We start from the raw sequence: 27033 nt of genomic DNA on the forward strand, positions 1-27033 counted from the left end.
CCTCACTAATTACAACAATAATTAACTAAAGCTTTATAATATAACATTTATTAAGGCAAATTCCTCACGAGTGTCAGAGAAGTTTCTGTAAAACAACTAGACAAACCTGCACAAATGTATCAACGAGCTAAGATTGTCTTTGTCACTCGCGAGGAGCAGAGAAATAATAAAAGCTCTCCTGCTCCCCGTGCGTTTTGTTTATTGCAACACAGCAAAGCAATTTGAATATGCAAACTCATACAAAATGGAAAACATGTACACTGACTTTATCACCCCCATCCACGCGCTTCCTGTTATTCTAACGGTTTCAGCTTACAAGACATCTTTTGGTTCACACTTCTGCTAAGTTTTGAGCTGACTGGTTTCCTCTCTAACCGATTTAAGAAATGCACACGCTTTGTGGCATTTTATGGAACTGCCACTTCTGTTAATTCTGAACCAAAGTGAGATACATGTTTTTGTGACCTTCTATTGACCTGTAAGCATCGCTTTTGAAACTTGATAACATGACAAACGTAATTTCTTTAACAATGAGAAATGGTCATCAGGCAGAGACTTCAGTGAAGAACAAGAAAAACACAATTCAACGGATTATATATTTGGCTTGTTTCATAGTGTGTAAGGGACAATGGGTCCCACACACACACACACACACATACGAACACACAAAGACGCACAATCAGAAGTGCAAGGCGGTTTCCAATTGCCTTGATCACATACACGGCTGATTACATCATCTGCAAGAGGTGATTTTGCTGTTTACTTGCCAATGTCATGCGATCACTTTCTGTTTCGGCAATGCCAAACGGGGTGTACCCGTGCGTACTGCGCCTCCGTCTGTCCTGGTTTTGAGGCAAATAATGGATGCCACTAGGGTTGGCCAGGAATACACTATAGTCATCCCTCAACGGCGCACAAAGGCGCAAATGGCCCTTTACGCCCAATTCTACCGGCGCATAGACAAGAAAAATACAAAAAGAAAGAAAACGCCACCCATGCGCACAGATCGACTAGACTTTGCACGGAACCAAAAAACGACCCATGAGACTGCCTGGCTCTGTTTGTTTGCTGAAGTGAAATTACTAGCAGTTATGTAGACTTGGTGAAACACAGGCACGACAACGCTCCGCTGTAGATCGTGGAAATAATAATAGATAGATGGCAACGACGGGCGGCACGGTGGACCGACTGTTTAGGACGATGGCCTCACAGTGCAGATCTCGTGGGTTTGATTCCGGCTTCGGCCTTCCTGTGTGGAGTTTGCATGTTCTGTGCGTGTGCGTGTGTGTCTGTGCGTGTGTGTTGAGTCAGGTGGACTATTTGGATAATGGATGGATGGATGGTTGAATCAAGATTCATGAATTACAAAGCCTCTGTCTGATTAATTAGATTAAATTTTTCAAGAGAGAGGGAGAATGCATTGTTCAAATAATTATTAAAAACACTTTGATTAAAAAGTGTTCACATGAATACTGAGATGCACGGAGAGTGCAGCAACTTTTTACGCACTGTATTATTTTGTCTGAATTTAAATTAAGAGGTTGTTTTTGTAATTTTCAGAAGGAACAGTTCCATGTTATTGCTCTGAAAGGCAAATAAAAATAAATTAGAATCGGTTTCATCATTAATACAAGATAATCAAATGTGTTTTTTTTTCTTTCAAAAAAGGTGTGCGGGCTGTTTTTATTGTTTCCTGCAGAATAAGGATGACAGACAGATATGTGTTTTTTCTTGAAAATGAGAGGATCGTTGCTCAGTTGATAGTGGGTTGAGTCGTGAGAGAAAACTGAGAGAGAGTAAGGCTGAGGTTTTATAGCTTCCAAGAAAATCAGGGATGAAGAGAAAGGATAGCGTTAAAAATCAGATGATAGAAAGAGGATCAAGTGGTGTGGGCATGATTTTAGTAGACTCAGCCATCGGAAGGAGAGTAATGGATAAAGGGGTGGGGGTGGGCGGCTATAAGGAGGAGGAATGATTGTGAGTACGATTGAGATTTAACAGCACAGTTAAAGCGATGGCTGCGGATTAACATTCAGTGACTGTCTGCGAGCGCCTGGATTATCTCTGAAATCCTACCGAGCACTATGGGGAGTCCAGCACTGCCAGGGGGATTGAGACCTATAACGCCAGGCCTCTCGCTGTATGTGTGTGTCTCGGTTGAGGTGTGGCAGGTGGAATGCGACTCAGATTCCAGCTCCCCCACCAAGCAGCATTCTAAGTAGCTTGATATGTCTGCCCCATAGGTGGCACAAGAAGGTGCGGTGGAGCTCTTTTTTTTTTTTAAGTTTGTAATGGCCTTCAGTTCACACTGGTTTACCAACCAGACTCCACTTTTCCTCTATGTTGTTAAAGGTTAAAATTCTGTAATCAATGATAATTGTTGAACACATTCAGCTTCAGACAGCATAGAGGAGGAGTCAATAAGTAGCTCCACACAGAGTTTTAATCCATATCGATCTGTGCCCCATGTTGTTTCATCGAATGGAGCCCAGTGCTGCGGGGCCCCACAAAGTGTGGCGAGGTGTGGCTTTGCATCGCTTCGTGCTTGTGCTGTCCCGTTTATTTGAAATAGGCCAGAAGTAAAGCAATGCATGATACTTAACACAACGATATGTACAACGTGACTTTTTTTTTTTATTTACGTAATTGGTTAGGGATTTGGTAAATACGCCTTAGATCTCCTTGAATCTTTAATTCTTCATCCAAGCATAAGGCAGGTCATAAGGCAAGACATTTTTGGCCTTGACCTCACCCCATCCAAAGTCTTTGAGGTCAACGAAAATGTGCATTGTGAAGCAGGCTCTCTTGTACAGCCTCTGACCTCACAGATTCAGATTCTTGATTAATGGACAAAATATGCAAAAAGCTCCATAATATTGAGTCCTCCCAGAAGAGTAAACGCATCAAAGGGGCCAACTTTGGACCATTTCCAGCCATGACAAGCCATAAACACTTGGCCAGATGTCTCAATACTCCCGCCTCCCCCGCATATATACCGTACTTGTTGTGTTGTGGATGTCATCAAAGGTTTTGTACATCTGCTACTGCTGGCATATTATTTGGTTACTCAATGCTTGGGCAGTTTCGTGTTGTCTGCCCAATAAATGCGACTCTCCTGTGTCTTTTTTAGGCTCCCACACTGGAAGTGGTCACTCCAAATGCCCCCATCCAGTTTTTTAAAGATTTACCCAAAATTGTATTGGCAAACTATCTGTCTTGTTGCGTCATCTGCTAAGAAAAAAAGTGCACCATTTTTCCAATGGAAAGGGCACAAACAGTTTCCTTGGAGTCCAGTCATCATCTCCAAGATATATTAGTGGAAATAGTAATGTGAGAGTCGCATCAATTTGTAACTGGATGCAGCATCCACATCCAGTCCTCATGGAATACCCAGCTGGTCATTTTCTTGACTGCAACACTATCAGCATAGTTCACTCTTGTGTGTCGCCCTTGCGTATTAGATATGAAAATGACTCTTTCTCCAACTGTCCTTTCCACAGTGCAGAATATAGTCCCACCAAGCAGTCCTTGGGTGACCGGTGGCATTTCGCTCATATAAATCCATGAAGTCATCCTTGCTGTTCAGTCACAGTGTGGATGCCAAACAAAGGAATGGATTCTAATTTAAAAACAGCAGGGGGAAAAAAGCAAACAAAAATGGCTACACTCATGTCAATATTTCTCTTCAAACCATTTTGTCTCCACTCAATACTCGCTTTAATAGCTTGACTTTGTTTTGCAGGCAGTCAGATAGGAGGGAAGAGAATAGATGAGTAAATCTATATAGTAGTCTTTAACCCCTGATTGTGAAAAGTGTCACATTAGATGCTTAATGCTCAGCGCAGACTCGTCATCAGAGAAGTATCTGACTATATTGTGTCACTTTGACCAGATTTAAAGAGAAGCTGGCATTTATTCAGTTTCAAATTATTTTCTGAACCCTTTATTTTGCTGAAGTAAAATGATGAGATCCTGCTGATTGCATACTGCTGATCATGTCAACATATCAAGTAGGCTACTGAGGCCTATTTGGTGCCTATCGCTCGCTCTTGATGCACGAAAGGTTTTGTCCACTGCACAGTGGTACACCTGTCCAGACTTTTGCAATCAATAGCACAACCCAATCACCTTTAAATTGGATCAATGGGTCAGTCCATGGATACCCAAATGTGTTTTTCAGTGATCCTTTGCAAAGTCAGAGCTATCTATTTAAGGGCAGACAACAATAAGTCACCATAATCAATAACTAAAAAGTCCCTGCTTGGTCTTTGTGATAGGCCAATCAAGGGCGTCTTTATGGGTATCAGCAAAAAAATAAAAATGATCTTTTATCGGATTGAATGCCATTTGCTTTGGTTAAGAGTTGAATATTTACGACATTGACATAAACAGGCACTTGTACTCTTTTAAGGACTACAATACAGCAAGTAATTCAGTACAGTATATTGGTTTTGTTTAGACAGTGAATAAAGATGTACTTTCTTTTCTGATGCCCATTTTTACAAACAAACACACAAAAAAAAAACTGAAAAATCATCATTAAATATGTTGCGACGGAATAATCCAGAAAACAAACAACCACGATAAATGTGCATTACTCTTTGCATTCCCTTCTGCAAAAGAACGAAAAACACCACAGTTTTGAGTGTTATATTCAGGGTTTTATAAATATTACACAGCTGCTGGTCAATGGACTAAAATTGCTTCAGCCACTATTAATGTGGATATAAAATTGGTTGCCAGTATCAAACGCCCTCTTGTGGCCGTTTTATGATCAGGAATTAAAGACATACATGTCTGACAGATACCCATTAATACATTACAATTTAAGTCGTCTGTGTGTCCAGCAACATTTTAAACTCGTACGTGCAAAGTGTTTCCACGTATTTAGATATTTTGTTTGGGACATGTACTTTATTTGTTTTCTCTGTTTTTACGAAAAGCGCACTACACCCTGAACTGGTCGCCAGCCAGTCACAGGGCAGACATAGACACTGTCACTGAGCAGGAACTGAACCCACGCTGCTCGCACACAAATCAGGCGAATGTACCACTACACCATCAGTGACAGTGACGCAGTTTTATGTGGAACAGGACTTGGGAAGCGGCTGGTAAGAACGGACAAAATGGCTGGAATATTATTTGTCAGCAAAGCTTCTCGTTTACAGTTTGATTTAAAACAATTTTCTCTCCAGATAGGAACTGAGGTAAATGATTTCTTTTCCCACAGAATAGCCACAACAGGACTCTGAAAAAACAAAGCACCCTCATCAGTCCAATGAGTACTTAACAGGGCCCAAAAATATAGAATGAATCAACGGTAGATGGTTTTATTGTAAAGCTGATGTTTTATCAACTCATTATTATTATTATTATTATTATTATTAATACTACTAATACTAATTTTATTATTATTATTATTAATCATATGACAATATATGTAGGGCCCAGTTGTACTCACAGTTAAATGTTTCTACTTCATCAATCTTTACAGTTGTCCTACCTCTTTCTATCCAAATTCTCTCTCTCTCTCTCCCTCCCTCCCTCTCTCTCTCTCTCTCTCTCTCTCTCTCTCTCATGCACGTACCATGTACACACTCACGCACACACACGCGGTCTTATTCTACTGCTGCCTAAAATGTGTTGTTACCTAGTGGTATGTGAGCTGTTAAAATTTCTTGACAGGTTTTGAAGATTAGTTTAGTTTTTCTACCTTTGGCAAATTCCTCAAAGAGTCCTTAATTTTTCTTCTCGATTGTTAGCAGGAGCTTTCTTTTGGGATTCCACAGTCAACACTGGAACATAGATCTATGAAGCAAGGACATGATAAGCAACATAAACGTGTTCAGGTATAGTCTTGGGGCTTCTTGAGATGTATGCATCTGCATCCCCTCCTCTGCCATTGTCTCCACAGTTGGCTGTGATCCATCCCACTCTGGTGCAGTATCAGACAACTTGAATTTGTGGGCATCTTCTTAAACACAGTCAATGGTGCATACATGCGTGATGTCACGGGGAAAAGATGCATTTGAGGTTTAGAATGAATTACATTAGATAAGATTAGATGTGTTGTATCTATTTGCACCCTTGCACATTTACCTAGTTGGAACCGGTTTATACTGGAACCATTCTTTGTACTCAGTATAAAGATTAGTAACTATTTTGGACGCACTGGACCTTGCTCCACATCTACCAGAATAGGGCTCTGCGGCTCGATCTTTCTGGCATCCATTAAATAGTTCAACTTCTGATCGTTAATGTTAGTATACTATTGCGAACGTTGAAGATAAAAGGATGGGGTGAGTTCCCCTAGAACTTTTCCAACTATCAACTTGTGTAGGTTCTACTCTATTATGTGATCACAAAAAGTACCTTCACTACTGAAGCTATTTAATGTAGACAGCAGTGACGTTGGCACCAAATCTAACACCGTTACAGCCCAACACTGATGAGGTGATATGGGCTAATCTAAAGCAAATGATTCAAAGCAATCGCATGAGGTCAGACTTTGAGAGCCAAAAACTACGCAGAGCTGGAGTACAATAAAAGTACCACCATTGTCGCAGCATGTCTAAGTGTTCCTTCAATTTCATTTCGGTTGAATTTTTTTTTTTGTGTACTGCCAGATTGATTTTTCTCAGTTGTCACCTTTTCCACCCTTCATGTTCACCGTTTTTTTTTAGCTTTTCAGTGACGAACTGTGAATTTTCTTATTGACATTAAGTTTAAAGCTCACTCCAGTAGCAGTATTTATTTATTTATTTTTATTTATTTATTTATTTTAGCTTTTATTTGGCTGCTGCCATAGGACTTGCCCATTGCCATGGCAACAGTTTCCTATTCGTTGCTCTGTATTTGGGGTTTTTAAAAGACATCTGACGAGTCAGATAAGATATGGCTAGTCCAATCAAGAGTAAAAATGGCCTTTCTATGCCACAAAATGCACAACATACACACCTCTACTACATTTTAAGGCACACCGTGTGATTAAAACTTAAAAGAATACATTGTAAAATATAAAATTATGCATTTTGTCTAGATAGTTGAGCACAGAAAGTGTCATGATCTGCAGCCTGCTCTCTACTTCACACCCCACCGCCCTCATCCTCCTCATTGTCACCTGTTCCGTGATTGTTTTACCCTCATCCGATTCTCATCCCCAATCAAGCCTGCTTATGTCTTTTTTCTCATTGCCAGTTCCTCTATTCTCTTCAGGTCACATTCCAGCCTTGTTTATTGTCATAGTCATAACCATAGTGTATCGGCTTTTTTTTTTTATTTTGACGATGCTTTTTGCCTCACCCCTGTTGTACCTCTGCTCGATCGTTTGTGTTTTACGTCTACCAACCTTTTCCTGGATTAAATGCTTTTTGCCATCACCAACTCTTGAGTGGTTCATTTGAGTCCAAACCACCTGTGCCTAGTTCCTGATATAAATACATATTTAACTGTTCATTATTGTGGGTGTTGTTTGGCATCGCATCAAAGTGCAAGGTTCCCGAGGAACACCGACTGGCAACAAATGTTGCCAACAGTCGAGAAGACTTTTTTTGTCCAAATTTATCATATCAAAGCAGAACTGCATTGTGATTCTCGCTGATATTGTAATTTTGATGCCCAATTTAAACCTGTTTTCTCCTATAAAGCTATGTAGGTTCCTCATTTAAACATGAAAATTAATGTGAGTTTCAAAGAGCCTGGATTAGATTGGATTTTAAATCTGTTTATGCACATCCAGTAGCCTGGGCCTAAAGTTAACAAAGTTGACAAGCAGCTTCTGTTGTCATTTGCTTGTTCAGTGAGACGTTTTACAGGCAGGACATACCCATGAAAATTATAAGGATGTATTGTTTGCACTCACACAGTGTTGTTTTTGGCAGGCATTTTAAATTTAGTCTTGGTCTTAGTCTTTTGGATGGAAATGCTTATTGGTTTTTATCACTTTTAGTCAATTCCTATTTGTGATAGTTTTAGTCTAGTATTAGTCGACATAAACTCCCCAAAAGAGTTTTTGTCTAGTTTTCGTAAATTCGAGGTCAAGCAAAACTCAAAAGGGTTTTAGTCCGTTTCAGTTACAAATAGGCATACAAGGTTTCCACCCAATAGCAAAGCTTTTCTGATCAACTACTAAGGATTATTCATTACAAACAGATAAAAGTGATATAAATGGAATCAATGCTCATTACTCCAAAATAAGACAAGAACCATTTGGCCTTTTTTCACTTATAGCAACATAAATCAATAAAATAAAAATGTTTTAACAACATAGACGTGTAGTAGACTTGTTCTAATGCAGTACCACAAGTACAGTATCAAACACATCTTCTGTACTTGTAAAATCTTGCTGTTATCACAACCAAGTAGCCTACCGAGTGTCACTGTCGCCATGGTACGGCGAAGGAAAGCGTGCATGTCAGTGTGTGTGAGCAGAGACGAACGACCGCGGCGCAGACGTGTTCGTGTTTAGGTGCGCAGGTGTGTGCGACGGTGTGCGGCACATGCGACCTTGGGTGTTGTCCCGGTAGTGGGCGTGCCCAAACGAGGATAGCTTGCACCAGCATTGCAATTTCTGAACGACAGATTACATGTACAAGAGGACGGCATGTCATAAAATGTTAACGTTTGATGGACCACATGTTAATGATTTCATCCCATCTCGTCTTGTCAGCGAAAAAATTTACTTCACGTCATGTTTTTGTCATCATAGAGCAACGTTTAGCTCATCGTCGTCTTGTTATCGAAATATTTTTGTCATCGTTGACAAAAACTGCACTCAAAGATGCTATCACTTTAGTTACATGCTCGGCTTTTTAAAATCCAGGTTGGTTATGGGGTCGTTGTTCAATTGCAAATCATAAAAATGGTGTCACTTCCGAAATAATTGGACCTGACTGATTAAATCACAACAGCATGTATATATTAGCACACCATCTCACACACGTGCACACTCACGCACGCACACGCACGCACACACACACTCACAGAACACACGCACACTGGTTCACAATTAGCCCAGAGTGTTCTTGACTCTGTGTGTTAAGGACCTTTCGAAAGATTGGTGCTGTGGGATGAAAGAGGTATGAAAATTGAGAGATTACGCACTCTTCCCAGTTCACCCACGCACCTGCGTCCAAGTTCATCCCTTCCCCTCATCTATGTCATGTGATTAAAAACAAAATCCCATTTTGTGTTCTCTGGCCCACACATAGAGCGACAAGTTTAGAGTGGGACTCGATCTGTGGCTTCCTTATAACCGAGTCATTACCTCTTACAACATACACAATGTACACGTGCTCACAGACAAAAACAGTAAAATACACACAAACACACTTCACAGAGGCCATGTGTTAGGAGGATGATAGGGGGTTGGCAGTTCACAGACACAGCAGAGTCTCACCCTGCACAGCAAATGTGTTTGAGTTGAATCTCGCTCTCTTGCGCTCCCTTGCTCTCCCTCTATCTATCTCGCTTACACATGCACACAGGCTGCTCACGCGCGCACACACAAACACACTAACTGATCTGGTTGCCAAAATCAAGGACTTAGAAAAATCTAAGGCCTGCCGCGCACCAAATGCCGAAACCGAATGAACTATCAAGGTTTGTTTTTCATAGGTTACATAAGTTAAGTCATTTTTATAAGTAACCAACGGGTTTGCTGCAATTAAAATTTGCATCACCTGTGAATACTGTTGCAACTTTGCAGATGGAGCATTTCATCAAAACCCTGTTTTCATGGGCTCACTACCTGTGGCTGGCTCTAGAGATGTGGAATGTGACCTCTCTGACCTGAAAAGAACCCGATCAGGTGTATGAGGTTGAGAAGATCCGACTAGATGTAGTAGAGCTCACCTTGACACACATCTTGGGCTCTGGTACTTGTCATCCTGAGAGGGGTTGGACACTTAGAGAGTTCACCCTGGTGGACGAGACGGTACAGAGTTCCTAAAATCTCAATGTTGTGGGGCTCACCTCTGCAACATTGCATAGACATCAGGGACACACCTCTGGATTGGCAGATCCCATAGAGTTGTAGTACACGTTGCACAGTATTAGCATTGCTAGAGTAACTTAACCTTTACCTTTGCTCACTGCATAAGGTAAAGCTCTCTTTCACCTGTGATGGATGAATCGAGGCAGATCCTGAGTGGACTGAGTTGACAGTCAGACAATGCCACATGAAAATGACAACTGATAAATGATATGATGAAAAAATGATTGATCAACTCATCGTGAACCTCGAGGTGAAGATTGAGCCATGGGTGGAGAGATAAATTGCTGTTTTTATTTTATGTGAAGTTTCTGTAGAGCTGTTTTCACTGTGCATACCTGTTAAGTGAGTTTGATGGCTACACACTCATCAAATGGCAGTTTATCACATGCCTATCCAGATTTGTGCACTCATGCTTGTGCACTCATTCACCTCCTTCACCTTGACAGTCGCCTTAAAATTCAGTATTGATTCCATCAGTACCTGCTCTCTGTGTGGGGGTCATCAAGTTGACCACATTAATGTAATGCTGCTTGTGTGCTAGTTTTGATGTTGGGGTGTGCGTGCGTGCGTGTGTGTGTGTGTAATGAAACAGTAATGAAACAGCATTTCCTCTTGAGAAAGCTGGTTGGCCCCTCTGCCCTTCAGAGTCATTTGGAATTCATCTGGAAGCCTGACCCTGACAGTTGTTTGTTTTTCCTCTCTAGAGAGCAGCAGAGGAATGGAGAGAAAGGGGTTTGGTTCATCAGAAAAAAAAGCGAGACTTATGAGACATGACATTTGAAGATTGTCTTTTGGAAAATTTGATTTCTTAACACATCTCTTTATTTCTAAACAAAAAGAGGGTTGTATCAATTACAGTTTTTGTGCTCTTGTCTACAGAATACTGTTTTAATCATAAAACAACTCTAGTTAGAATTATAGTATCGTTAACTCTTTAAAAGAGACATATTGTGCATATTTTAAATGTAAAGCTGCCACTTTCAAGTGAGTGATTGCATACGCTCAAACCCAAACCCATATACAGTGGGCCAAAAGTACTTCTGGGTCAATGGTAGACTTGCTTTCATTGCCATGACAACAAGGGGCTTAGCCTAAGCATTGTTACTTGAGTAGTTTGTGTCAGTGGAAGAGGAACCCAAATTGTGTGAGTGTGCATGCGCATATGCGTGTGCGTGTGTGTGTGTGTGCGTGTGTATGGACAGTTATCATGAAAATGAGACTCACTGTTATGTAACAGTGGGACAGAAGTGTAGAACGGCTTGCTCGCAGACGCATTTTCAGAAATAGGCAGATAACAAACGATGTACTTGATTGTTTAATTTCACACTTGATGGTCTAGGCAGGCGCTCCAGGGAAGCATGCCATTAAAAAGTAGTTTCCGCAATATGTTCCATTTAAATATTTGTTTAAATAAATGTTTGTTTTAGCAAAAATTCACTGTGCGACCAAATAAAAATTGTACCTCGTAAATACCCACTGGCCTTGGCCATGTGTACAGTAAATAAATTCACATTTTACAGAGATAGATTGAAATATCTGGATAATATCACCAGAGGTCTTTGGATTTGTCAATTTTACATATCTGTATCGTCTGTATCCAGAATAATACTCATCTATTTGCCTCGAAATGAGTTGAATCAAATATGAACTTTTCTAATATGATGCAGTAAAGATTTCAAACTTCCTTCCTTCCATTATCCAAACCAATTATCACAAGCGCCTATCTCAACTGTACACTGCACTTGGTACACCCTGAATTGGCACAGACAAACAATCCCGGGACAGTTTAGAGTGTTCAATCAACCTACCATGGATGTCTTTAGAATGTAGGAGGAAACCAGAGTACCTGGAGAAAAGCCACGCAGGCACGGGGAGAACATGCAAACTCTACACAGGGCGGCCGGAGCCTGGAATCGAACCCTACCCCTCTGTAGATTGAAAACTTCACTTTCAATTATAAAATGTATATTATTGTATAGTTTAGAGCATTTACTGTAGCTAATAGTGGTCGGCGTGTGTTTTCATATTTGAGTCAATCCGGTGTTATAAAGTAAAATCAAACCTGCCGGTATGACCAAGAGGCAGTTGGAAGGACGCTGGGAGAAAATATCAGAGGGCAACAGAGATGAGAGAACAACACAAGAGTCATAGGTGAACGGAGAGCAGGGGGAGAGGGATGAGTTAGAGAAGGGCGATGTGATTGGATAAATGGGCAGACAGCCAAAGTGTCAGGAGATAGGTGCAATCCTATTTTTACACATCTCCTTTTGGGAGCCCCTTCTCTCCTCATGTATCATAATGACAGAAACCCCCAAACTCATTTGTTGTCCCTTTTGCACCCCTCTCATTTTATACCCCATCCCATTGTTCTATTTTATTCCATTTGTGTTATGTTTTTGTGAATTTCATGTTTTATTGGAAATTCAAGCATGTCTAATTGGGACGAATTAATGTTGTGTGATCTACAAAGCTCGCACATTGAAATTACTTATCGACTAAAGATAACTATTTGGAGCATGCACAATTCATTCAGACAATGAGCTCACACAAATTTGCACCCCTGGTGCGTGCAACCCTCCTCTCCACGGCTGAATTCACTTCTCACTGTGTGTATTTCTTGTGTGTTTAAAGCAGCTAGTTGGTGAAACAAACACTTCTTATCTCAGAATTCACTTTTTGCGTGTCTCTGGCTTTGTCCCTCCATTTTATTGAAAATGATGTTGAGCTATGAAAGAAAACTTTTCCTTGGGCTTTGAATTTGTGTATCTTTCATGTCGAGAAGCAATTCACACAGGCTTTTCATTTGTTTGCACTGTGCTGTTTATTTAGCCGTGACAGGTTTGTTACAGCCATGCTTGTGTGTGCGTTCTTTGTCAGAGTCTGATTAAAATCCCTATAGAGAGATTTATCATCTTTAGAGGGCAGAAAATACAAAATTACAAGCCCATCAATTCTTCTGTTTGATCTTGCTCACCATTTCTCGGGCCTTCTTTATCCAGACAATCCAGGCCTTTATTTACTTGCGTCTCCACAGGCTTACCAATTCTGTGATGTTGGGAGGTCATTTGTCTCTATGTTGAGCTCCCATGTCCCCTGCTTGTCCTATCGATTCCTCCAAACTCTGCTTCTCATTATCAGCACCATACAATCATGCAAACTGTATTTGTGGTATTTTTGTCTAGCTAACGGGCCAGTGGTTAGAGTCACCCAAATCTTGCAGTCTGTGTGTATTCCCCAGGAAATAATCAAACAGTAGGGAGATAACTAAAAATGGTTAAACTAACATTCAAATGAAATTAATGACTGAAATCTACTCAGACAACTCAGAATTTGCCACATTAAAAGTAAGTACTAACTCGGGTAATGTGTTTGTGACAAAAAAAATCATTTGTTAATCATTTAATTGATTGACAGGTGTTAATATTGTTTCTCATAGGATGTGAAATGACCTCAACTTGTTATTTGTTTCTTTTTTGGTGGGCGGTTGGCTAAGTCATGGAAATGACCACTTGTTTGGACATTTTCTGATACAGCATTTGATTGCAGCACATTTCTTTCCAAATGGTGACCATTAGTATTATAAATCAGCCTGGATCTTGTTTTGACAAAGTGAGACACTAAAAGTGAAAAACATTTCAAAGCCTCGTCTCGTCTCAATATCGATATATTCCTGTTTTGGCCCAGAACAAAGAAGAAAACCTTCTTGGATGCTGTAAAATAGGACCACCTATGATGTAGTGGCTATAATTAAAGGAAATTGTGTGGTTGGGTCTTAAGAGCTGCTTGTGTCTTCTTATTAAGAAATGCTCCAAGTAATGGTTACTGCAGCTGAAGAGAGAATGTTCATTTGGATAATGCAATCATAGTCTTTGATGCAACTGTTTGCATGAATCAGACGTCTTCTGTCTTACCCTTAATGTGTTTTCGGCATTAAATTCCTCTGATTTACTTGTCAATGCTACCCAATGGCGACTCTAGTTCATGCCAGCGATTGTGTTAGAAGCTATGCCATAAAAATAACGCAAAAGTTGGACAGCCTTTTGAAGACAATGCTCACTTTATAGTTTCATGATCAAGAATTGTATTATATAATTAATGTTGTATATTAGCAATCTGAAGTCTGCTAGATAGATGATGTAAATAGCAAAACATTCTCTTCCCTGCTGGGCAAATCAGTGCCATGACGGCTCTCCATGCTTCACACTACGAGGCTATAACCCTTTTCTTACTCTTTGTGGCTTTGCCAAATCCCTTCTTTTGCCATCTGTGTGTGTGTGTGTGGGTGTGTGTGCGTACGTGCAGTTTGCTTGAGTCAAGCAATTCAATGGCTGCGACAACATGGACATGAACTCTTGTGTTGTGGTACAATAAAAATAAGCCAAAATGTAAAACAATCTCCTGTACTCCACAAAATCCAGCTTCAATCCTCCTTTTTTGCTTTTTAAATGAGGTATTACACACATCCTCCACTGCTCCTTCTGTGCAGCCATCCGTGCATTTAGCTCCGAGAGCCCAAAGATGTCAATGATATCAGCCTGGCACTGAATTAGGCCCAAAATCAGCTGCTTGCAACATTGATACCTATTCTATCACCGAGACATTTGAGAGAACCTGGCTCTTTGTCTCTTAGGCCACTATTAAATGCACGTGTCAGTCTTGGTTTTCCATTGTAGTAAAATTAAACAGTGTGAAAATGCTACAATGTCACTTTTGGGAAGGAAAACATCTGGTCAATGGTCACAATTTGCTTACAGAGCTGATCAAGGCTATACCTGTTGTGCCTCTGCCTGTGTGTGTGTGTGGGCGTGTGTGTGCATGTGTGTTTGTGTGTGTCTGTATTCACAAAACTATGCTCTCCCCCAGCCCCCAATGTGCCTCCCAAAGTCCCGTCTCTGAAGAGCTATGACCATTAAGCAGCTGTTCACTTCTGAAGCTGCACACACACAAAAAATGAGGGGAAAGGGAGAATGCAAATGAGTCTCGATATGTGCAAAAGTTCTCCAGAGGGACACACTGCTTGGGTCAGAGACATGGAGAAGTGAATATGTGTAATGTCATACAGACTGCACAGTGCTTGGGCACGCAGAGGCTTTCACAATGGTACCGAACTATTATTTAGAGCTCTTAAGTAACCGATTCTGTCCTTGTGTTTGTGCGTGTTTGTATGTGTGTCTGAGTCTGTGTGTGTTCAAAACAAGGGCATTGGTCGAAGAACACTTCTTGGGGAGGAGGAAAAAGAGGTCCCTTTGTGTGTTGCTGTCCATGGTACTGTACTCAGACGTGAAAGTCAAGGAGGACAAAAAGTTACAATGAAAGGCTAATGTTTGATTGATTTTTTTCATTCCTCTTTTTAATTCAATTGATAGGTTGCAATCATTATAATTCTATCAATATAATCAATTATTGAACAATGACATTCAAGTGAAAAATGTTGACAAATAGGGTACAAATGCAAATTGCTCACAATTGTAGAGCTTTCTTAATTCCGTTGTGTTGAACTCACAAAGTAGTCTGAATAAATTCAGTCTTTGTTTCCCGCTGCCGAAATAAGATTATTATACATCGTCAGCCTACTGGTACTATAATGAGAATGTATGGTGAACTGTATAAAACAATTGAGTTTTTTTCTTTTCCTATGCCCTTGTTTGCTTTTCCTTAAGTCAGGCTTTGTATGGAGCCAACATCAGTTATGCTGATGAAAGTGTTGTGAGATTTTTGTGTTTTTTTTAATGCATGCACAGGGGGGCTTGTAGGTTTACTTCTTGTGCTCCCTGCCTAATAAGAGCTTAACCTTATTAATCACATGAGTGTGTTGAGGGTGGCCCTGGTGACACTCGCACATGCTTGCGTAGACACACATGTGCACATGCAGGCAGAGGCATGTCAGTCTGTTATTCGTTAATAGCTCATTAGCACAAGTTGATTAATTACTCCGGCTGGGGTGTGGAGATCACGAGGATGGGGGAGGATGAAGTAGTGCAGGAAAAGGACCTTCGAGACAAGCAAGCTTTCTTGAGGGAGAAGAGTTGTAAAAGGGTGTCGGTGGCTTCTTTTGCAATCCTTTCACCATTATTGATCGTGCATTTTAAAACCTGCTGTAAGGGTGTAGCAAGGGTGTGTGTCTGTGTACGTGTGTGTGTGTTTGCTGATACATCGGTCGGAGGAGGCATTTTGCTTTGCTGTGTTTATTCCTGTGTCTCACGGGGATCCGCTGTAAAGGTTAACTAGTCTTTTCTTAAGCTTTCAGCCTGATGACAAATGACCATGTTCAACCCAAGGGGGCACCTTACAGCACACCTTCCCTCTCCATCTTGATCCCTCTCTCCATCCCTCCTTCGTTTTCTTCTCCTCCATGTTTCAGTTCACGAGGCAGGTGAAGGGAAGGGACACGTAGAAATGGGTGGGTTGAGAAAGCCAACCGCAAGAGAAGAAAGAGAAAAAGTATCAGTGAGGAAATTATTTTTGCGAGGTGGCAAGTGTAGGCGGGAGAATATTATCAAAAAGTAGTAAAAAGATTTAACACAATCGTGCACCTCATTGCAATGTAAAAAAAAAAAAGATAAGAATTTCCCAATGACAAGAAACTGAAATTTAATCAACCAGTTTCGGAATCTGTGTCATCGGCATTCATCCATCCATCCATGCATCCATTTTTTTATACCACTTGTCCTCACAATGGAGGGTGAATGGAGACTATCCAAGGTGCCTCTGGACGAGAGGTGGGGTTAGAAAGCAGATAGTAAGATAAATTGTTAAAACGATAAAACATACATTCAACGACCTTTGATACATATGACGGAGGAAACAATCAAAGTTGCTGATACACCATACGCATCTTATTTTTCAATGTCTGTCATTCCACAGTAAAAACAGTATGTTGACCAGCCATTGTGGAAAGTGGGAGGAGGAGCCTAAATTTAACCCTTGCATGGGTATGCAATATCTTAGAGGGATATGTGCAGCTATAATGATGTAGGGTGGCAATGATGAATTACCTGACGAAGAAAATCTCTTGACTCTTCGTTTGACACGCATGTGCATGCGCATGCACATGGGCCGTGCAGGGGCTCTTGAGAGTGTCAGTGCGCATGTGTGTATGATAGAGTATTACAAGGTGTTGTCAAGAAAGCAATTTGTTTCTGTCTCGGATGAGTTTTTCATCATGACAAATTGATGTAAAGCTCATCTAAAAATCTGCCTTCTTCCCCATGTGCCCCCACTGAGCCTACCTGGGCGCCACTCTCAGTTTTATTGGGATGAAGTCATAGCTACAATCTCACACACACACACCACAACCTCGCCCCCCCCCTCACCCCAGCCCCTCCTCCGATGGCCCCGCCTCTGCTGTAAATCTCGTCTCAACACCTGTGTATGCAAGTGTGTATACCAAGGGAGCAGAACTGTATGTGTTCACGTCAGTCTTGATCCCCACATATGTATGTGTGAACATGGCCGTACGTGCTGACACATACAAACCAGCTATGTGCACGCTGCGGTGCTGCAGATGATGATATTTGGCAATGTCACATGAAGAGGTAGAAAATGCAGCTAACAATGGCCTTGCGCAGCCGTGGCACAGAGGTTGGCATTTTCCGATGGTTTCAACACTTACACTACACGCGCACGCACACTTTTGTTCAATGGTTTCCTCAGACGTAGGTCGGTTGTTTAAAGTGGGTTGACGGTTGTTCTCGCCGTTTTCAATCACTGTCCACCTAAAGGTCTGCCTCATCCTTCTTTTCCAATTCATGGTTCATTATCCACAATCAGTGTCAGAAGCTCTGAAAAATTGACATGTTTTTTTTACAGGGTTGAATGAATGCATAATTGTAGACTTAGAGTTGAGTTTTTCAATAGTCTCCATTATGTTCCATTTGTTTATCAATAAAGCGTAAATTTTTATCATGATTTCAAAGTTACATTAACTGAAATAGGACTGGATGGCTGCCCTCTGCTGGATCAAATCACTTTACAAGCATGATGAGAAAGTGTTGCTGTTAATCTGCATATTATTAGATTGTCTTCATTTATCTGATAAAAGGCAGAAAAAAATAATCTCCTAAAAATCAAGTGTGAAATTGATGACGGGTTTGTTTGTCCACCTTTTATTGCAGTATTCACAATGTCTCTCGAGTTTGAATGAGTGATATTTTCCTTTCTCTTTCATGTTGGGTCATTTTGAGGATGTATGTGCATTTCACGAGGGATATGACATAATATTGTCTTAATATCCGCAGTGCCCTCTACCCTCCTTCCTACTTGATTATTTTTTTTATTTTCCTCGAGATCGATCCTGTCCGACCGTCTCCTGCTCACCTGCTTTTCTCATTATATCCCGTTTTCTTATCCCCAAATTTTTTTGCTTTTCTTCAAAAAACACTACTTTGGTCCAAAACATTCTGCCACTCGCATTGTCACGTCCCTGCACTTCTCCCAAAGCAACACTCCTTAGTTTTTGTCTCCCATCCCTTTCTCCATCCCTTCGACTCACTCATTAGCTCTCACGGTCGCTCTTTCTCCCTCTGCATCTCACTAGATTGGAGAGAATGTGAGAGAGAGGCAGAGAGTGGGAGAGAGAGCGGGGGGAGTGTGTGTGTGATGCGTCTGCTCTCAGTCTCAGCCGTGACCAGATGGAGGATGGAGCTGCAGCCACATCTCTGCTTCTCTTCTGCGCTGCCTGCCACAGGCTGAAAGGCTCTCTCTTTTGCACTCCCAGTGTCTCCTCATCCATTTCGTCCCTCGTGCCCGCCTTGACCTTGATGTGTGACGGCTTGAGCTTAAAAAGGAGTAAGGACAAGAAGTGAGAGGGGGACAAAAAGACGTGCAGTCTCCTGGCAAAGGGGATAGAAGCACAAAGCTCCGTGCTCATCTTTTGTTTGCCTGAAGCATGTTGGTGTGCAGCGTTCATCTCCGCAGTGCAACAACTACACGTGTGTTTTGGTGTCTTGTCCCACACTGCTTGAGTGTGCTTCTGTAGAGCTGCATTTCCTTCTGCCTGTCTCGCACAGCACTCTGGCACTCAGCGAGTGGACTGAGCTTCCCGAAGCTTGCCTCAAAACAGACGGGGGGAGAGGAGAGAAAATAGAAGAACGGCAAACGGACAGAGAGTGTGAGAAAGCGGGGTGCAACAAACATTGAGAAACAAGACAAGGGCTCTCTTTCGAGAGCGGAGCGGAGTGGAGGAGACGAAATAAGCGTGCAGAGGGTTAATCAGAAAGCGATAGAAGTGCAGAGCGATGCATCACTCAGGCAACACAGCAAGAACAAAGACCCTCTCTCATGAGACAGGTAAGACCCCCAGACACTTGTCACTATACAGCAGTCCCGTACTATAGTGCTGCGGCGTCTCCGCACAATATTGTCAGTCACAATGAAACCTTAAATTCACTTGACCAAGGTGCTGCTGTGGAGACCTAAAATTGTTGACTATGTTTTGGATTTGGTTGAACTTTTGCCTTGTGTACGTTTATCTACTTGAGTGTTTGACTGAGCATATGTGCTTGTGCGCATGTCATACAATCAAACGTGGGTTCGATGTGCACTTTAAGTTCTGATTGAGTGGCAGGAGGCATTATTTTGTCAGGAGTGCATGCATGTGCAGTTTGGCCATTAATTTGAAGGTGTCGCTGAACTGTGTGCATAAGCGCACTGTTGTGCCCTCCAGCTTTTTGGTGATCACCTTTTGAGGTGATTGTAATTATAGTGAGTGGCAGGTAGCTGATGGCAAGAAAAGTATGGGGCTATGGTTACTCTCTTTTGCTTGATTTAATTGATGCGTGAGTGTGTACAGGTTATTTTCAGTAATTTGCCTTTGAAGACTGATCGAACATGACATAGACTTAATTTGTAAGCCAGAGTTCTCTCTGACTTATTTTGAACTTTTTATTTTTTAGTGTAGTGTTGACATTGATGTTTCTGGTATGGGAATTTTTTATTATTTTTTTTATTTTAAACGAAACTGAGAGCCATACAGTTGAATCAATTGTGGCGTGAATGTGAGGCGATAGCTTGCGCGAGCCAATCAAACCATTCCTTCAGGCACTCACAAGCATGACACAAACCCTCTCAGCAGCTCTCACACAGGTGCCTATCTGACAAACACTATTAATAAAAGTCATGCACACACATATTCACAGTCACGCACACATATTTGTAGCCCAGCGGTAGATGAATGTCCCTTTCTGATTGCTGCCATATCTGTGCTATGATTTGCATGGTAGGCCAAAGAGTTCTAGTGGTATCCATGGCGACTAATTAAGAGGGTCCTGACTTGGTGCTGTATGAAGACAGATGCCATATCAGTAGTTTTCTTCCTGATTTGCAGAGCGCGTGGCCCTATTGGCTTTCAAGTTACCCCCATCCGCACTTGTTACCACAAATGTCACATGAATTAAATAAATTGAATTATACTCATGCTCCCATTTTACTTGTTGTGTAAATGAAGACAGATGGATCAACCACCCCCGTTCATCACACTAAACAAAACAGACATTTATAAATGCTGATGCTGAATGAGAATTTGTCCAAGGGCCTTGTGAGAGAGAAAAAAGGTGTGATTGAGACCATCTGTGGCACAGAAGCAGAGAAAAAAAAAGAGAGTGACACAGACAGATCTCCATCTGTGGTCACCTGCACTTCCTCTCTGTGAAACCACCCTCCCCCATTTTTTTATACAGTGCCAACACGATCTGAAAATTCCGCCTAGGTGTGTCTGTGTGTGTTCTCACAAAGCGTTGAGAGGTCTCAAGAAAATTTGGGGAAATGAACAATAGCCGTTCCATAGAATTTTACAGAAATTTCATTTGGTTTTTACTTCAACAACAGATCATTTAAAACGGTATAATGGTATTTCCAAGGGTATTTTATCCATATGATGGTCCATTTTCAACACAATATAGCAGGAGCAGAATCGAGAATAAAAAATAGGCATATACAAAAAAAATCAGCAAGTGGTAAAGACTGCAATTGAGGAAAAAAAAGAGGAAAGTCCTTCAATTGTCCATCCTGCCCTCTCCTCTCTCTGCCAGGCACCAGCTCCACCTAATGGCCTCCTAAGGTACTGAGAGTGCACACATTCTCTGCTTCCCTCGCGCTTTCCCACTGGCTCAGACACTTGTTTGAAGATCCTTGCATGAAACAATTCTAGATTTTCTCTCTCTCTCTCTCTCTCTCTCTCTATCTATCTATCTCTCTCTCTCTCTCTCTCTCTCTCTCTCTATATATATATATATATATATATATATATATATATATATATATATATATATATATATGTATATATATATACACATATATGTATATATATATATATATATATATAAATATATATATATATATATAAATATATATATATATATATTTGTTTATATAGTACACACACACCTCCAGACCAGATACGCTGGGTTAATTTGAAGACTCTAAATCGTCCATAGGTATAACGATTGTAACTGTGAACGTTAAATGTCCTGTGAATGGCTGGCAACTACCAGCTCACACAAAATCCGAATCAGAATTATCAGTAAAGAAATAGTATGGAAATAAATACAAATATGGAGGTGCATCAGGGCTGTGTTTGAGGAATCACCTGTTTCGTGGAGCGCACTTAGTAGACCAAGCAGTGACCCAAAAGGCTAAGGTGATGGAGGAAGCGCATCGCACGAGAGAGGAAAAATGGCAAAGCGATTGAAATGTGCGTGTCACGGCTAAACAAATTAGCATGTGTGGGACCAGATGGTAAAAGAAAAAAAAAACTCTGATATAAGACTAGTGGGTCATACACACACATGCACAGTGTGAACATTTTGGCGTGAGTCATTAAAAGGCAATGCTGACTCGAAAGTGAACAGTGACAGTCATCTACAAAGGCCGCTCTCTTGTACTTTCTCGCTTTGCCGCTCTTTCCTCCGTCCATCTGTCTCTGTCTGCTTGACTCGCTCTCCGTCGATGCTTCCACCTACTCCGGCCTCTGTACTGACTCTGCTTTCCTGTCTACCCACTCTTTCTCTCCCTCTTTCTCCATCCTCATTTTCAGCTACTCCCCCCCCCCCATTTTAATTTCTCTATTGCGCTCTGCATGAGGAAAATTAGCTTCCCCATGCTTTCAGTTTATCCGGCGTTTGAGGTTGATTCGTCCTCAATCACCTAAAAGCATTTGCTCCATCCACCGCGGGAGATAGATTATGTATTTCACTCCTTTTCCTCGTGTTGGCTTTTTTTCTCCCCTTCCATCACACATTTTGTCCTCCCCACTCAAGGTCAACTGGAAGATTGCTTTCAGCCCCCTGTGTCCTTCCTAGACGCACCGCACTTTATTGTGTGCAGGCCCATCAGCACCTGTACAGTTGTCTATAATGCATCCGGGCTGGCAGTTATATGTGTGTATTTGTGTGCGTGAGAGAGCATTGTTGAAATCTTGATCATCATTTTTGCATGTCCAATCTGTCGGTCCCTCATTGGGTGCACAAGTGGGAGGCTTTACATCACTCTGATGGTAATGCAGTCCGCCAGCTTGTTACTTATGTTTGTGGCAGAATAATGAGGAACTTGTTAGGATGGAAATTGTTGACGAGAAAAAGTTTTCCATCAAATCCAGAACATTCCTCCCCTCATACCTTAATTCTGATGCATTTTCCATTTCCGAGTGTGTGTGTGTTGGTGTGATGGTGCGTGATACGGTTGTTTTTTTGTATGGACGTGTGTTGGTTTTAATTTTCACAGTGGTGATTTGGGTGAGTAAAGGATTGGCAGACTGACTGCTTTTCTCAGAGTGTATGTGTGTGTATGGGGGGGTCGTGAATGGGTCTGGGGTCCGGCGAGGTGGCCGATTTCATGCTTCACCACGCTGGCTGTTCATCCATGTGTGCCATCTGCATGTGGCGCTGCCATGTGTGTCACCTATCCCTTAACACATCCCACTCCTCCTGTGCCTCCAAGCACCCCGCCATCCTCGGCTGACACCATCTAATCATTTTCTACACTCTCTACGTGTGAACGCTGATCCTCAAAAATTCACACTTTTATTGCGCCGCAAAAAAAATAAATAAAATTGAACGTTTGAAGAGTAGGTTTCCCAATTAATTCACACTCATTCAACTAAATGGCGACTCAGTCGTAATGAGATTCGTTTGCTTTGGTTCAGCAATATTTGACATTTTTCCACAAGATTAGCGAACGCAACATCACATGCGCATGAGATGTATCCTTGATGTCGCAGTATCACCAAAAATGAAGCATTCAACCATATTGCTTTGATATCTTTAGGCTGCCCGCAGCTTCTAAAGGATGTTTTTGCTTGGCTTCATGGGATTTTTTTTGTTGCAGTAAATCTAGCAGTAATTAGAAAAATACTCTGTTAATGCCTTAGTGAGGAAATGTCATTGTACAATATTTTTATATTGAGTGACGCTGATATGTTTTCCATTGGTCTCGTTCTGGATTTAAACGTGTTCCCTCCTCCACATCTTTTTTTCTCCAATTCCCACTAATAAAAATGGGCAATGCCGACTGCAACTTTTTTGCAGGTGCAACTTTTTTTCCAAGCAGTGGTTAGAAATGTCATATGACTACATTTATGCATTTATTCAGTTTGGAATTTCTCTTGGGGAGTTTTCATTATTTTCTGGCAGACAGACACACTGCACGACATGGATGATAAATCGTCACCACGAGTCTGACTTCCAGTCGGCATTGCCTGTTGTATTTGTCTCTTCCATGGCCGCGGAGAACTTGAGCGCTGTAACCTTGTGTAATGCAGTGCTTGTCTGGCTTCGATGCTGTATTTGCATTTTGCTCATAAGTTTGTGTTTGCATTATGCGTGGCCAACATACTTACTGACCTATGGTGTTACCACAGCAATCGATTCAATCTCTACAGAGTGCTGATGTGTGGACCCCAGTAAAGCCGATCAGATCATCGAAGAGCTTCCGGATTTATATAACAAATCGGATTTGCCTACAGTGGGAACAAATCTTGGTTCTGTTCAAGGTTTCTTACTGCGTGAGAGCAGAGGGGGGGTGTTCTGGGTTGAATGTATGAAGATTAGGGTTGTAAATGTACCTTAACAATCCTTTGAGAAATATTTTGAGAAAAAAAAAATTGAAATGAACTGAAATGAAAAAGCAATACATTTATGGTGTGTGTGTGGTGTGATTCGAAATGACATTTCTTTTAGCATAAGTTGTGAATCACAGTAGATAGACAGATAGATAGATAGATAGACATCATCTTCATTCTCCTTTTAATTTATCTGTGCGCTAGAAACCATGCAATCCTCAATCACTGCAACAGTAACATGCAGCATGATCCCATTCGTTAGCCATGCAACACTAACACCGCAAGTGATCGATCTATGTTACGGCTAACTGTGTGACGGATGAAAGTGTCACGGTTACAGTCATGCCCAAGTGAAAAATGGATCCCAGTCTTTGTGTTGGAAAGGAGTTTTTGTCTTAGAAGTGCCATTGTTCATCTATGTAGACTTATTATACCTTCTGGGTTTCGAGATGACAGCAGTGAGTCATTGACTCATCACAGTGTTGTTTGTAAACTTGAAACCCAACTAAGCATTGCACGTTCCATTCTTCTTATGAACGAATCTTCCGCTGCCGCCGTTGCCTCGCCGCCGCTGCTGCCGCTGCCAGCTGCACACTTTCTTCATACTTCCCTTCATTTTTAATATCCTTCCCCCCTAAGCATTGACTCCACGATGCTTCCTTAACTCCCTTTTGTTCTCTGTGGTGTTGTCTCCCTTCCTCCTCTCACAAACGTTCTCTTCGGGTCTTTGTGATTAACATAAAATAAGGAGGAGAGTCTTCCTGTCTCCAGCCCTGACTGAGTCACTCCACGCCGCCAGCTAGTGTTTCCCTCAGTGACTGTCACTACCTCGTTCATGTGAGACCAATTCTAAGGGACGGGTTGAGGACGGCGGCTCAGACAGTGGAGAATTGCATCGCGGCAGCGGTACATAGCCGCTTTGGCCCCTCAATTCACTCAGGTAGCTTGCGGTTTCACTTTTAAGACAAAAATAGGTCTTCCATAGGTAAGTTTCAAGTACATACGCATTGGAAGACCTTGCAAATGAATGATATGAATATGTCTGTGCATGTAGAAAAACAAGCACTTGCATTAAACTTGAACAAAGGTGACGAGCCAAAAGAAGCACTGAAATTATTTCATTGATCATATGAACAATGTCGCACAGCATATTTCTGTGACACGATGTGGCTGTTGCACGTGTATTCGCTTCTCTGTTTTGAGTTCTCCCATTGAGACACATTGTGATTCTCAGCCTTTGTTCCACTAATGCATCCTGATGGATGTCTGAAAGTGTGCATGTTCATGTGCACAAGTTTGCTTTCAGCCTGATGTAGCAGTGATGGTATTGGCCAAATGCCAGCTCAGGTGGGGTTCCATTTGCGTTGAGAAGGCGAGCCGTAGATTGTTATTGATCAAATATGCCTTCTATTTATAGGCTAGTCATAAACACAGTCACACAAAAACAACCATATGCCTGATAATAAAAACACATTACTAGAGACTAAGTACAGTAAGTCCAGTGAACATTTTGGAGTAATAGACGACACCGATATCATACATATTTCCAACATTAATTTAAAATACAAAAAAATGGCCAACAGATAATATATTGCTGTATTATTATTATTATTATAATCATAAATGATTCATTATCTTTACTTTGGCATTTAGTGTCCCCTAAATTGAGCTTCTAGCCATTACCGGCTGATCAGATGTTAATTTCCACCACTTTCAAAAGCAATTGGGACTTTCCCCTGCATGATCCGAAGAAGTTTAGCACCCAGCCTTGCTTGGGGGGTCAGCTCCACATGGAGCCTCACATGCTGGTCAAACCTCCACTAGAATCTTCCGTCACGCTGCTATTTGCTGTCAATCTGGTCAGTAGTCAACACTAGCTACTCCTCAGCGAAGATAGCATTGTAATTTTACAACGGGATTTAACACTGCATGGAAATTTAGGATAGCCTCCTCCTCATAAGTGATATGCTATGTGAGGTTCATATTGTTGTATAACATATCTGCACACACAAATTATATATGTGTGTGTGTGTTTTGGGTGGATGCGTGTGCACGTGTGTGTTTTGCCAACATGATGAAGGGATTAGGTATGTAATTCAGGATTATCCATCAGGTAGACCGCTCACTTTTCCTGCAGAGGAGGAGCTGGAGAGGTAGAAGGGAGGGATTGAGATGATATGATGATAGAGAGAACACAGACGGGAAACCATCTGAACAGGCCTATGCAATTCATAACAGAAGTGACTTTAAAAAGTTTGTACTCTAAAGTGTATACTTTGCATATGGCTGTATTATGGTTATGTGCTTTTGGGATGTGGCAGGAAGCCGAAGTACTACACGGTCTAGAAACATGCTAGCATGAGGAGAACATGTTGACTCCAAAGGAAGTCCAGAGCTGATATTCACAAATGTTAGAGCTGCAAGGGAGCCATTCTAACTAATATTCAGCCATTGAGCCCAATTTGGAACATTGTTGTTGAAAAATATAAATTCAGTTTAAGTTGAATTTTCCTCCCCCATGGTTTCTGTTAATACTTCACTAAGGGTTGTTTTTCTCGACAAATAATAAACAAAGCATCACTTGATTACATTGTGAGATCATTAACATACCTCCATTGTTGTTGTTATTATATCTGCACTGTTATTGTTATTTTTAGAACAATGACTGAATTAAGTGTGTGAAAAAAGACCAAAGACCAAATGTGCCTACAAAGTGGTCTTGCGCTAAGACATGTCGCTTCACAAGGACAGTATGATACAGACAAAGGAGGACCTGAAGTAAAAGAAAAAGAATGGCCAACATGGTCGAGGCTAACAGTTTTTTTGTGTGTGCTGTAACACGTTTCTGATGTGCTCATGGCAATGAATGCTCCTGCACCTTTTTGTATTTTTTATGTTTGTGTGAGAACAGCATTTGCTCTCTATATGGCTGTTTACGTCAAGGGACATATACTTAATGGTAATGAGAGTTGAGTCAATGCCATTT

The 27033-nt window shown here is 41.3% G+C and overlaps 1 protein-coding gene across 12 annotated transcripts in view; it reads left to right on the top strand.

The window, feature by feature from the left end:
- Positions 1-27033, top strand: part of LOC148337869 (teneurin-2-like) — a 207676-nt gene that overhangs the window by 85897 nt on the left and 94746 nt on the right. For 2 of the 12 annotated variants that reach the window (XM_088294617.1, XM_088294618.1), the window contains exon 1: positions 18630-19282. The exons of the other annotated variants lie outside the window; for them this stretch is intronic. In XM_088294617.1, coding sequence (XP_088150743.1) covers positions 19231-19282 — 52 coding nt within the window. In that variant the 5' untranslated portion in view covers positions 18630-19230. Of the gene's footprint in view, positions 1-18629; positions 19283-27033 lie in introns of those variants that run through there. 12 annotated transcript variants of the gene reach the window in all.

This window comes from Idiotropiscis lumnitzeri, chromosome 4 (genome assembly GCF_059441095.1).
Source record: "Idiotropiscis lumnitzeri isolate Australia: NSW breed Sydney's pygmy pipehorse chromosome 4, RoL_Ilum_1.0, whole genome shotgun sequence".
Taxonomy (NCBI): domain Eukaryota; kingdom Metazoa; phylum Chordata; class Actinopteri; order Syngnathiformes; family Syngnathidae; genus Idiotropiscis; species Idiotropiscis lumnitzeri.